Here is a 13,030-nt window from a genome sequence, read left to right on the forward strand (position 1 = left end):
CATTGGTTCCTGTTGCAGACCAATGTTATCTAGCACAGATGGGATTCCTTTCAGATGAAATAGAGGATGCACTCTGGGAGCACTTGATGTATTCCAGCCTCTAATTGGTATTGAGGGCATGGGACCAGGCTAGTGCTCTTCTGAAGTAACCTCACTGAAAACATACATAGTGCAAACATTAGGTCCATAGTACCAGCTGCTTCACTCTACAGATCTGTTCCTATGTGTCATTTACTACAGGATTTTTTTAGAAGGATCATCAAAGCAGTGAAGAAACAAATTTTTTTTTCAGTGAAACAGACCCAAATTTCTTGCATTTTCACATGAGATAAGGATTTCTGAATTCTTCCAAATGTTCATTCAATACATTCATATTATCTAATAAAAATGTGTAATAAGGTCCTCTTCTTGAGTTATTATGAAGAGTCAGTTGTGCTGCTTAAAGTCTTCATTTTTTTCCTACCAAGCCATTAAGTAAATGACTTTTTATCGTTTCCTATTTAACACATGTCATGTTACCACTTCACTGATTTGACTTGTGCATTTTCTATTTTGAATGTGACAGGAAGCTCCAATGTACCAGAGCAGGGGAAAATTTCATTAAAGAAGTCTATTGCAATGTTGGCTTTATCTCATGAATTACAATATCCTGTTGATGAGAAGTGTGTTATTTTATTATTGCTGCTGCAGCAAACCAAAAATATTTTGAGCTGCCAAGGAAAGGAAAATCTGTCAGGTGTATACTATCAATAAACACCAGTACTGGAGGATTAAGCTTGAAAAGAGCTTGCTCACATAAATTTAAGAAGAGTTTTAAAATTCTACTTCTATAAACTTATATGTATTTGCACTGAATATTCTAACTCTAAACTAAAGCTTCTTGATCTTCTGGGTGACATGCTTTTGTGACAAATTCTGCACCATAACCAAGGTTAGTTACAATCCGATGCTCTTGCCTTCTGCATCAGAACTTTGACAGCAGGCTCAGCGTGCAGGGTCTTGCCACTGTAGAGAAACTAATACGTGAATTTAGTTCTTATGGAGAAAAAAGATCTCTCATTTCATATTCTGCGAGATCTAATTTAAAAGAAAAGGGAAAGCACACAACACATGACAGTGTAAAAAAGATCTATAGGGTAGTCCTTAAAACATGGTGCAGTCCTAAATAGTGCACTTCTTTTGTGCATGAATCATTCGTTATTGAATACTGCTAAATTTAAGAGAAATAACAGGATCTTACATGCGACTTAAAAGATACACATATTTTAATCTCATTTACTTTTGTTTTTACTATTACTGTCAGCTGTTTTATAATATGGTATCAGCTCCAATCACTAAACCCAACATTTATTTAATTTTACAGTGGCCTTAAACTTCCAGACACCAGGAGTACAAATGGAATTGCAAAATGGAAAATTCCTAGACAATGGTGGTTGTGGCTATATTCTGAAACCAGAATTCTTGAGAAATCACAATTCAACATTTACTCCACACAATGTGGGAAGATACAGCAAACCAATGTCTCTGTCAATAACGGTAAGCTTAGTTAATTGTTGGTCTGTCGCATAAAATGTGAAAATAGATGTTATGTAGTTGAGACCTATTTGTTAACTCTTATTGGTTCCTCATGTTTACTTCATTCCTGGTTGTTGAGAAGTTGAATATTGGTTTTTAACAACATTTTAAAACTCTCATGTAGTATCTACTGCTGCTTGGATGGTTTCCCATCTGTAATTCACTTCTGTTTGCTAAAAATATATAGATGTTCAGAAGTTATGCAAGTTTGTAAAAGTACATGATTTTTCACAGTATTGCGTAAAGAAATGCAACTTGCACTGTGTCACAAACACAGTGATGAAGGGACTTGTCAGTTACGGTTGTGGGGACTGAACTCTGAAAACTTAGAAACTGAATGTGCACTTTTGGTGTTATTTTCTTTAAGTATTAGTAATACTACATGTGCTATAATGGTAATTGACAAATAGAAATGTTTAAAGGTAAGATAACAAGCTTTATACTTCTTTTAAGCTTCGTTATCTTTCTACACATACGTAGAAGACTATTTCTCAGGCTAAAATTATATAAATAAGTGTAAAAGAGGGATGAACCAATAAGCCTTTGAATTCTGTCCACTTCCCCAAATTAAAATCTGATTTAATTTTTAAAAATATTAGAAATACATGCCATTTAAAAATAATGGGTTAGCAAAATCCTTCTTTTGAGGTCAAGTAGATGTTTTATAATTGTTCACTAGTTAGAAAACTATCTTTTCCCAATGAAAAAGTGCTATTTCTGTTTAAAAAGTATACTACTTGCATAAATGTTATTTAATAAGCATAAAATCAGTATGTAATTGCTATTTTGTTTCTTTCAGAGAATTAAATAGTGGAGATAAAACATTAGATAATAACAATTATAAAATACTTAAATAATGCATGTACCTAATCAAGAACATTTTTGGAGTCCTAACAGTGAGCATTCCAATTATGCAGAGACATTACTGGATGATTTCAAGCACCCATGCATATACATCAAGTATTTTAGTCCTTATTTGTATAAAGCTGGAATTAATTAAGATGAGGAAAAATCCCCAGCTGTAATGCAGGAGACAGGGAAAAATATTGACAAAGGGAAGGAAATGTCTGAGTCTGGAAAAAGTTGGAAAAGAGAAAGGCAGCTTTTTAGACTGAGGACATAGACTGAGACAGGCTGGGTAGTGCAGGATACAAAGAAGCAATGACATCCCACCAGCTGAGGGACTGTAGGGCACAGAGTGTCTCATTCATTGAATCAGCAGAAAAAACAGGAGTGGTGGCTGAAGATAAAAAGTGTCAGGAGCAGGAGTCAAAGGGAAAACAGTTTCTGCTAAAGAAGAGTTACTAACGATGAATGGAGAAATTACTTAACAGAGGGCAAAGATATAAAACATCTAGGGGTCAAATCTCTCAGACTGACTGTGAATGAATGAATGAATGAATGAATGAATGAATGAATGAATGAATGAAAAGAAGAATATAAGTGAACACAAAATCACACAGGGCCCAGTTTTACTGAGTTCAATATCCTTCTTAACCTCATGTGCCGTAATTCCCATCAACAAAAAGCAGATAGTCTTTGAAGCAGAAATATAAATACTCAAGGTACCTCATAAGGAAACTTCTGAGCCTACCACGTTATACACTACCCTCTCTGTATGTCTGCTTCACTTTGGGTCTTAAAAATTGATTGGATTTATGGATTGGGGTTATAGTGTGCTGGAAAGAGCTCACTCTTTTCCTGTCCTGTGAGAGACTTCCACTGGCTCTATCAATGCGTTAAGAGCGGGAAGCAAGACTTGGCCAATGTGGCTGAATTTTTGTCATGACATTTAGGGCATGTCAAAGAACCTTTCCTGGTTCTAAGTGGGCCATCCATCAGTGTTTGTGTCTTGCAAAGCTTTCCAGTGAAGGCAGTAGCTATTTTCTAGAAAGAAAGGGGACAGCATCAAGGTTTGCTAAGCCACTGACTGTTCTGCTGTTTCAGACTAGAACTTTTCTTGGAGTGAGGTGTTACAGTAAATATCTAAGCAAAGGGTGGAATTTGTGGGGTTTGATTTTTTTGTTTGTTTGTTTTTGTGGTTGACCGGGGAGTAAGAACATAATGATTTTTGCTCAGTCCTGAGATCTGGATTATAACAGCCATATCTTTCACCTACATTTTCAGGGTTGTATATTGCTCTAGATACATTCCATATATTGATTTCTAAAAAGCATATCACTGAACAGATGGTTATTATCTCCTAGGTGTCCTGAAATATAGATAGAAAGCAGACAAAGCTGTGGCTTTCATAAATCCTTTCTTAGGCTGGGTGCCAGATTACAGGGGAGTCTGAGGCAAAATTTCCGCATAGCTAACTAAATTAAGGAGAAAAACATCAGGGATCCTACTAAAAGCATAGTTTTTATGTATTACTGTGAAAGAGAAGGCACAGAGGTGAGAGAGTTTGCTACATACCCTGTAACACAATGCTGACATCACTGTGGGTGTTAGCGCTAGTCCACTAGACACAGCTTTAATAGGAATTCATGAGCTTCATGTCAGAAAATGCAAAAATCATGAGACTGATTTCTCCACCAGTATTATTTTTCATCATAACCAAATATAATTTTAATGGTGTTATCGAATAAAAACTTAAAATGTGAAAATTATATTTTGAAGCATGATATCAGATTATTATTGCTTTTTTATGATGAGGGCGGTGAAACAGGCTGACCAGAGAGGTGGTAGATGCCTCATCCATGGAAACATTGAAGATCAGGTTGGATGGGGCTCTAAGCAACCCAATCTAGTTGAAGATGTCCCTGCTTATTGCAGGGGGGTTGGACTAAATGATCTTTAACGTTCCTTTCCAACCAAACCATTCTATGATTCTATGAAATTAGCCAAGAATTAAATCAAATGGTAAGAACCATCTTCTTAATTTCATTGTGTTTAATATGTATTTTTGTAAGAGTTTATGGCTGGTATAGGCTTCTTATATTAGTTTTCTCTGGAACAGTTTTTGTTACTATGGCTACTATGTAAAGTTCATTCTTACAGTTATTTCAATGCATTATAACTTTAATTTTCCAGCTCATCAGTGGTCATCAGTTACCACCCAGTAACCTGTCGAAGACTAACAAAGCTGACCCCTTAGTGCAGATAGAAATTTATGGTGTGCCAGAAGATCAAATGAAAAAAAGATCTAGTGTTATAAAAAGCAATGGTGAGCATGCCTTATTCTCTTGACTACGAACAAAGCACAATAATATTTTATAAGGAATTACCATTTTTTTCATCACAAGAAGCTATTATGTACTTACAGACACTGTAATTATTTCTCTCTAGACTAGAACCTTCTGACACAAAAAGTTCAAGCTATGTGCCATTTTTGTAGACTAATAGGTTAAGGAAGAACAAACTCCTAGCTAGTAGCACTCTTGTGAAGGAAGATGGAATGCACTGCCTTTACTCACTGTTGTGAGCTCACCCTGGGTGGCAGCTCAGTCTCACAGAGCCCAATCTCCCCCAGTGGGACTGGGGAGAGAGTCAGAAGAGCAAAAGAGAGGAAAGCTCTTGGATTGAGATAAAGACAGTTTAATAGTTAATGCAAAAGCTGTGCGCACAAGCAGAGCGAAATAAAGAATTAATTCACCACTTCCTACTGGCAGGCAGGTGTTTAGCCATTTCCAGGGAAGCAGGACTATGTGATGTGTTACCGTTACTTGGGAAGACAGACACTGTAACTCTGAACATCTTCCCTTCCTCCTTCTTTCCTTCAGCTTTTTTATGCTGAGCATGATATATGGCTTGGGGTACCCCTTTGGTCAGTTGGGATCAGCTGTCCCAGTTGTGCCTCCTCCCAGCTTCTTATGCACCCCAGCCTACTTGCTGGGATGAGGGGAGGGGAGGGTTGCAGAGTGAGAAAGAGAGAAGTCCTTCACACTGTGTGAGCACTGCTCAGCCATAGCTAAAACGCTGTTGTGTTATCAACACTGTTATGGTTACAAATCTGAAACACAGCAGCATACAGGTTGGTATGAAGAAAATTAACCCTATCCCAGCCAAACCCAGTACACTAATTGGTAAATTTAACGACATTTTTTACTGAAGAAATTTCTGTGATTTCATCACTTAGCTCATATGAAATTTCTAGTTGAACTAGTCCCTTAATTGCTTGACAGGTAAAGTGTGTACTCCGTAGTTGTCTTTGAGCATTCCCTTAACTTTATCATATGGATCTTCTTGATGCTCAGACTAAAAGTTCCCTGTGAGCTCCCTTCTTCTGTGTCTTTGTCTTTTATTTTTCCTTTCTTCTTTTTTAAATGGCTGCTGTTTTAAATCGGCCCCTGAATTTAATTTCTTTCTGTATGAACATTGTTCAAGATAAAGCACTGCCCTCCTGTTCCACAACTTCTTTTTTGTATCTTTAGTCAAGTGATCACTTTACTACCTTAATTTATTTAGCTACTGCCTCATTTTCAACACTGTGAAAGGAGATACTTTGGCAAAACATGAAACTGATATGGTTATAGAAAAAATTAAGTTGAGCAGAAGTTCTTAACCTGGCTAGTGCTGTCCCATTTTGTTCTCTTCTAATAGATGACAGCAACTTTATTAGGCTTTTGATTTACATTATTATGTAGCTAATACATGACAAATCCTTAGAAGGTGCTGGCCTGCATACTGTAGGCAAGTCCCAAGCTTTCCATATTTGCTACATTCTGAGAGCTCCCCTCTGACAGTTTTAACTCCATAATCTATAAAAAAAATGTGACTTATATATCACTGAAGTCAGTGGAAGTGTAATTTATTTAAATGGGTACAGAAATCTAGGGGAAAAGAACAAATCTTGACCAGGTCAGACCAGTAATAGCAGACACAATAATTCAGATATTAAGTAGAATAAATGAAATGGTATTTTGATATTGTGTATTTCCTCTTTCCATTAGCTTTAAGCCCTAGATGGGATGAAACCTTTTCTTTTACTGTCCAAGTACCAGAACTGGCATTGATACGCTTCTGTGTGGAGGATGAGATCTCTCTGGTTTCAAATGAATTCGTTGGTCAATACACCTTACCATTGCTGAGCCTGAGTAAAGGTAATATTTTTATGTGAGCCACCTATAACAGCTCAACCAACCTACAACACTCTAGGCTTTTATCATGACCGTAGTATTGATGGAGTACAGCATTATGTTTATTTCCTAAAGGAGAATTATATAACCATTGGGAAAAATTGCACTCTTCGTCTTTTTTAGAGTCATTGTAGTCTCTGAATGTAAATCCATGGTGTAGAAACCAAAAGAATATTAATAACAGTTAATTATTCCAACTGCAGTATTCCATTCTCGATAGAAACTGTTCAGATGGTATTTTAACTCATTATAATAGGAAACAGGAAGAGAGATTAGTCAGAACTAATATAAAGGCAACAGTTTTGTGCATCTTCTACTTAGCGCCAAACCCCAATACAAGCCAAATTAAAACAAAACAAAAAAAACACACCAAAAAAACTTTGGTAACCTATCTGCAAGTTTTCAGAGTGGAGAATGAAGAGTATAAATTAAGCAAAATATTTATGGTATTTTTCTTGGTAGTGTTTTTTTCTTGTACTGGTACAGCTTCTGAAATCTTACATGATTAATAGGCTGCACATAAAGAGCAGACACAGAAGTCAGTAGGCCAATGAGAATGGCTTATGTAAAATGGCTCTTAACTATATTGAATTTCCAAAGCTATTTCTGACAAAACAAACAAACTACTTTTATTAGTGAATGAAGATGTGAAGGCAAAATGTTGCAGCTGGCAACAGGCACTGTGCCTTTTTTTATCAAGCTTAACAGGGCTTTTAATGGCTTTTTCTTTCCAGGTTCTGAAGTCATAAAGCTGTTTGTGATTCTTAGATGAGGTTAAGGAGTTACACAAGAACAAAGACGTTACTCTTAAAGCACCCTTGCTTTTCTCCAACGTAATTTTTTACACTGATCACCTTTTACTTTGCTTTTATTTAAATATTTCAGGATAATGAAAAAAAGAAACAAACACCAACTCATGATGTGTGAGACAAATTTAAATAGCAGACTTTAAAGCTTATATATGCTTATAAAACCATCAATTTGGGTGTTGGGGGGCGGCTGGTATAATTTTTCAGTGTTTCTTTAATGCGCCTGTATGATTAATTTTGGTCACAAATGGAAGATTCATATTTTGGAAATGTATGAGCATGCAGATTTTGACTGGAGTAATTAAAAATGCTAGGAAACAAGTGTAGGTACAAAAGCTACAAAGTGTCAAGCAAATTAGCCTAATCCCCACTTAACAATGTAAAAAAATGGTAATGCCATCAAGATGCCCAGAGGCTTAAATAAAATGCTTCTAAGAGATGAACTGACAGGTAATTTCAAAATTTATTGCAATGCTTAATGTTGAGACTTCTGGATTCCAGGTCTGGAAACATTGTTTTGCTTTAAGTATCTAAGTGCCCTAAATAGTGAAAGGGGAAAATGTGTCTTACAGAAGAAGTCACAACAGTCTAAATTTCTTAGGAAAGAACTATCTTAACCAAGCTGAAGAGTGAGTTATGATTTAAATCTTACTCTTCACAGCTCCTATGATTGCTTTAATCTGTACTACAGGACTGTCCCTCCTTCCCTAGGATTCATATCTCTGAGATGTCCCCTGAGGGCAAGTTGCTTCCAAAAGCTAAGTGCTTACATCTGTTTTTTGATTTGGCAGGCAGTGGGACAAAGTCATGCCATTGCTACCCTCCCCTGGATTTTCTCTTGAAGGGATTCAAATGTATATATCCCTTCCTTTCTCTCCCCAGCAGCGGGCTCTCAACTCAGTTGTAGATTATAGTGGGGAAGAATGCTTGCTGCCCACCTGTAGCAGTATTTGATTTTTCACACAATGATTAAGTAGGTATATTCAGAAGGGCTGAAGGTGAGAATAAATCTCTAGCTGGGGGGTTAAAGGCAAGAGGAGGGGCGTCCTGGCTTACAGTCCCTGTCCTTATATATACATATATATATATAACATACAAAGAGTATGTTATGTAGAATACTAACACAGGACAAGAATTCAGTTATTACTGCTATCACTCAGTGAATGAGTAGTTAATTATTTCATACAAATTTGAACAATTTCAATATTAAAGAGGTTTTCCTTCTGTCAGGATACTTTGTAGAATGTTTTGTAGTTAGGAGCTAGAATACTTTCTTTAAATGAGTCTTATTTGTTGAAGCGTATCTTTGGATAGGAAATAAACCCAATCTTCAACATACTGTGCGCATGCTCTAAAAGTTGATCTCAAATGTATATTGCCTGGACTCAGCTTTAATATTGGCTGCCCAGAAGCTGAACCTTAGATGCCAGGTGAGCTTTTATGTCATGTAAAAGAATCAAGAAAATTCAAACCCAGATAAATGAGCGTCCCAAAGACTACACACACATCCAGACACACCTAAAGAAGGATTTTGAAAACTGCAGTTCTGAATGTACTTATTCGTAACAGATACTTATGTAACTGCAGTTTTACATACACAGATAAACCACAGAACATTCTTTAAAATAAAAAGTGTCATTGTTTAATATTATGGAACAATGGACATTTACAGTCGTATAAAACAATAGAGGTTTGGGGGTTTGGAGGTAAGTTAATTAAGCTTGACGTTAAGTACTGTAGTTTCTCCAAATTATTCAACAACATGTAGTTTCTAAAGCATGCCTTATGTCTGGTACTGGGAATCACTCATATGTAAAAGGAGATCCTTAATAGACTTAAGATGTCATGGTAGAAGATCTTATACTACACTTTATTCCTGTCTCAGCTGGCCAGCGTGTTACTGCTGCAATGCCATTCTTCTCTAAGCCACTGTCACTGTTCAATTACAAGTTCTTTAGTTTGCCATCAGAACAATATGTGCAGCACACATCATCTTTGGATGTTAAAATGTACACTCTCCCTGTGTTTCACTGGGCTAAAAGTCTTCAGTTTGAAAAAACACCACATCTTGAAAGACACCGGCATTTTTCTCTCTGTGTCTAAAAATGTCAGAAATTAAATGTATATGTAGAGGAGAAAATAAGTAGAAATCCGATTTGAGTTCTATATAATTTCAGTTTATTTTAAAGAGTTATTTAGAGAATTATAAACTATGCATTATTTGCATGGTAGATCATAAAAACACTCTAACACATCTTCGTGTTTGCGGTTAATACACTAATATAGTATCATTGTATTTACAGGTTACCGGAACATTCCCCTGTTGTCCAAAGATGGTGCCAATCTCAAACCTGCATCGTTGTTTGTTCATGTTTGGTACTATTAATGATGCTCTGCAGTATCGCTTCTTCTGAAGGATCACACCCTACTCAATAAAGCATCACTAGGTTTGCAACAACTTAGTGGTCTGACTTCCAGAGTGGCACATTCTTAATGATTTTATTAAGCTAATGAGAATTCTTGTGTAAGTAAATGGTATCCTGAATAAGTAATGGCCTTACCATTATTTAGAACTAATTCATAAAGACTGAACATTTTTTGACATTTTTAAAATTCAGTTGTTAATTTCATTTGCAGCTAATTTCAAAATTATGATTAATTACCGAGTGAGAATAATAGTCTAGCATTATGATCTGAAACTGAAAAATTATGAACATATTACATTGATACTTTTATTTATATTGGACAAAATTTCTTACCATTTAACTTTCCAAGGGTACAAGAAAAATTGCACGTACAATGTACCCTTTAAATTTATAACAGCAGCTTCTGATTGGGCTATATCTCTCTAATGTCCACTGTAACTTTCCTACCTGGAAAAATAGATTTGGGGAAAATAACCAGCTCTTAAAATGATAAAAAGTCAGATGTAAATATCCGTACCTTTTCTTGGCTTAGTCTTGAACCTCCTGCTGCTGAAAAAAGACAAATAATTCAGGGACTGATTTGTAAAGGGCTATGTTCCTCATAGCAGCAGGGAGCTCAGGATACATCTTACTGTGAACTCAGGAAATAGGAAGCACGATGCTTTGACGTGAACTAGAATCATTTTAGAAAAGGCAAGGGTTGATTCTGTGATTTAAGAGCTCTTGACCACAACTTCTTGCCTGACATAACTATCAATGTAGAACTTGCCCATAAGACACGGTTTTGCCATCTTCCTTACAAAATGGAAGTATTGTTGAGTTTCCATAGGGCTATATCTACCCAGTTAATTGCAGATTTGTTACTCAAACAAATGTGCTCTTTTTTTTTTTTTTAAGGATGTTGTATTGATAGGTTTCTTTCTTTAACACAAACAGTATTTGCAGACAGTTCTGATAATATTATATTTTAATGCTCTTTTTATTTAATGTCATTTTAATGCTATTCTATTTAATGTTGCTCTAAGATGGAAAATGAGGGCATGTGGTGAATAACAATTAGGAAATAAAACAGGAAATACTACTATTAGAAAATTACATTACAGTTATAATAAGGCAACAAAGACAGTAGACTAAGAAGAATCTAGAATCAATATTGACCTGTAAGGTCAGGTAATTTGATAACATTGTAAACTGGCCTCAATGCGTTTTCTGTGCTTGACTGAGAAATCACTTGATTCCTTACCCAGGAGAGCCTATAATCTAAAATGTTAGACTTACTGATCTTTGTAGTGATTATACCTGTATGCTAGCCAATATCCCTTTCATGTGGTAAATATTTTATAGCTTTTTTCAGCTCTGAAGAATACTAATAATATTAATATACAGAGCTCTCCCCACCTCCCCTTACTGAGGAGGAGTTTAGATATACCAGATTGCCTGGGGAAATTTATTCTCAGATAAAAACTGACCAAGTGACATAGTCAATTGGTTTCATGCTAAGAAAACCTCCAGCTTATTTAGTTTCCTAAATAAAAAGCCTAGTCCCACTTCAGGAGCTTTCTAAAATATCACCTTCTGAAGACTGATTTGTGAGTGCCCTTTGGGAGAAGGATACAATTATCTTCCCCTTCTGGCGTTATTATCCCTCTGTTGACCACTTTCTCACCTGGTAGGACGAATGTCAGACCTACTTAGTATATGGTAACTCGAAATTTTACAGCAGATCAGATCAGAAATCATCAAATCATCATACAAATCTCCTGTGCCTTAAAAATGTGCTTTTGTCCTAGAAAGGTATATGTAGTCCTGGTCAGCTATGTGTGTGTAAGAAGCTGTCAATAATGGACAGTTCATTATGGCTGCTCATATGCTTAATGTTTGAAGGTCTGTTTAAGTACTTCCTTAGTTTAGGTAAAAATGCTTTGAAGAACAGAGCCCATAATTAGCCTCAGTGAATTCAAAGTAACCACTCACATTCATAGTTTAAGATGTATATATACATTTTATAGCCCTGAGGTCAGTGCATGTATTGACTTGATCCCCTTATGCAGCATAGGAATGCAATGCAGTAAGACTGGTGAACAAAGATGCTTTATATCATGATCTTAAATAAATACCACAGTGAAAGTTCACATTTAATATATTTTATTTATTGGTGAATATTAGCTTCTCCACCCCCTCCTTTCTTCTCACAAATGACCAGTTACATTTGCTTCATGGATGTTGGAATAAAAGAAACAATTACATATCTTATGGAGATATGAAAATCTTGGATTGAATGTTACATTATGTAAAAAATTAAAAACACACTAACATGTGCTGCACAAAATGTGTAAAGTGCAAAGATTTTAAGTTTTGTATTTGTTTTTGTTTTAAACATATTGATTGTATAAGATTTAACATGAAATCTGCTAGACATCGGAAATGTATTGGCACCCATGGAACCATCCCATGGTTCTCTGGTGAAATCATCATATGCGGTGGGGTCATAGCAGGTGCCGATTAAATACACCTTTATCAGTATTGTTTCAACACAGTCAATGGAATTAACGGGCAAAGAATGAGGCCCCGCACTTTGATGTGTACAGAATTTAGTATTTTTACAGTACTATGTAATATGAAAACCCCTCAAAATTTAATTGCTTTCATAAGAATTTCCTGCATGCTGCTACAAGTTCTTAGGATGCTATTTCTTAAATGCACACTGACAGCAAGCTGTTGTAGGAAGATGGTAGCAATTTTAAGACAATAGCCTTATGATTAGAAATGTTAAGGCATTTGATCAGCAGATGACTGCATATTCTCAAGGGCAACTGAGACAAAATGTACCGTGGGAAATGGGATAAAGAAACATTAGTGGATAAATAATTGAATGATCTTAGACAACATTTAAATTATGCTGTTTCCCAGTGGATACCACTTTTCTTCATTTAACTGGACACTGCTCAGCTGAATGTTAACAGCTCCCACAAATGTTCCTTTGCTTTTCACAACAAGCTTCAGTACACGGCCTTTGAGCTCTGTGACTTTGTCATACACAACCTGAAATAATATATAGTGAAACAGAAAAAAAAATATGAATTTGTGAATCTAGTTGACAGGCAAAACACTTATTACAAAGTTGTAATCATCTTCCTGA

General features: G+C 35.9%; 2 protein-coding genes across 2 annotated transcripts in view; one reads left to right on the forward strand and one right to left on the reverse strand.

Moving 5' to 3' along the window:
* PLCZ1 (phospholipase C zeta 1) overlaps window positions 1-9,851 on the forward strand; it is a 48,308-nt gene extending 38,457 nt beyond the window's left edge. The window contains exons 10-13 of the mRNA XM_005440820.2: window positions 1,364-1,536; window positions 4,612-4,744; window positions 6,471-6,620; window positions 9,769-9,851. Coding sequence (XP_005440877.1) covers window positions 1,364-1,536; window positions 4,612-4,744; window positions 6,471-6,620; window positions 9,769-9,851 — 539 coding nt within the window. The remainder of the gene's footprint in view (window positions 1-1,363; window positions 1,537-4,611; window positions 4,745-6,470; window positions 6,621-9,768) is intronic.
* A 2,168-nt stretch (window positions 9,852-12,019) lies between these two features.
* PIK3C2G (phosphatidylinositol-4-phosphate 3-kinase catalytic subunit type 2 gamma) overlaps window positions 12,020-13,030 on the reverse strand; it is a 208,241-nt gene continuing 207,230 nt past the window's right edge. The window contains exon 33 of the mRNA XM_027807693.2: window positions 12,020-12,933. Coding sequence (XP_027663494.2) covers window positions 12,781-12,933 — 153 coding nt within the window. The 3' untranslated portion in view covers window positions 12,020-12,780. The remainder of the gene's footprint in view (window positions 12,934-13,030) is intronic.

The sequence above is a fragment of the Falco cherrug genome, chromosome 5 (assembly GCF_023634085.1).
Source record: "Falco cherrug isolate bFalChe1 chromosome 5, bFalChe1.pri, whole genome shotgun sequence".
Lineage (NCBI taxonomy): Eukaryota > Metazoa > Chordata > Aves > Falconiformes > Falconidae > Falco > Falco cherrug.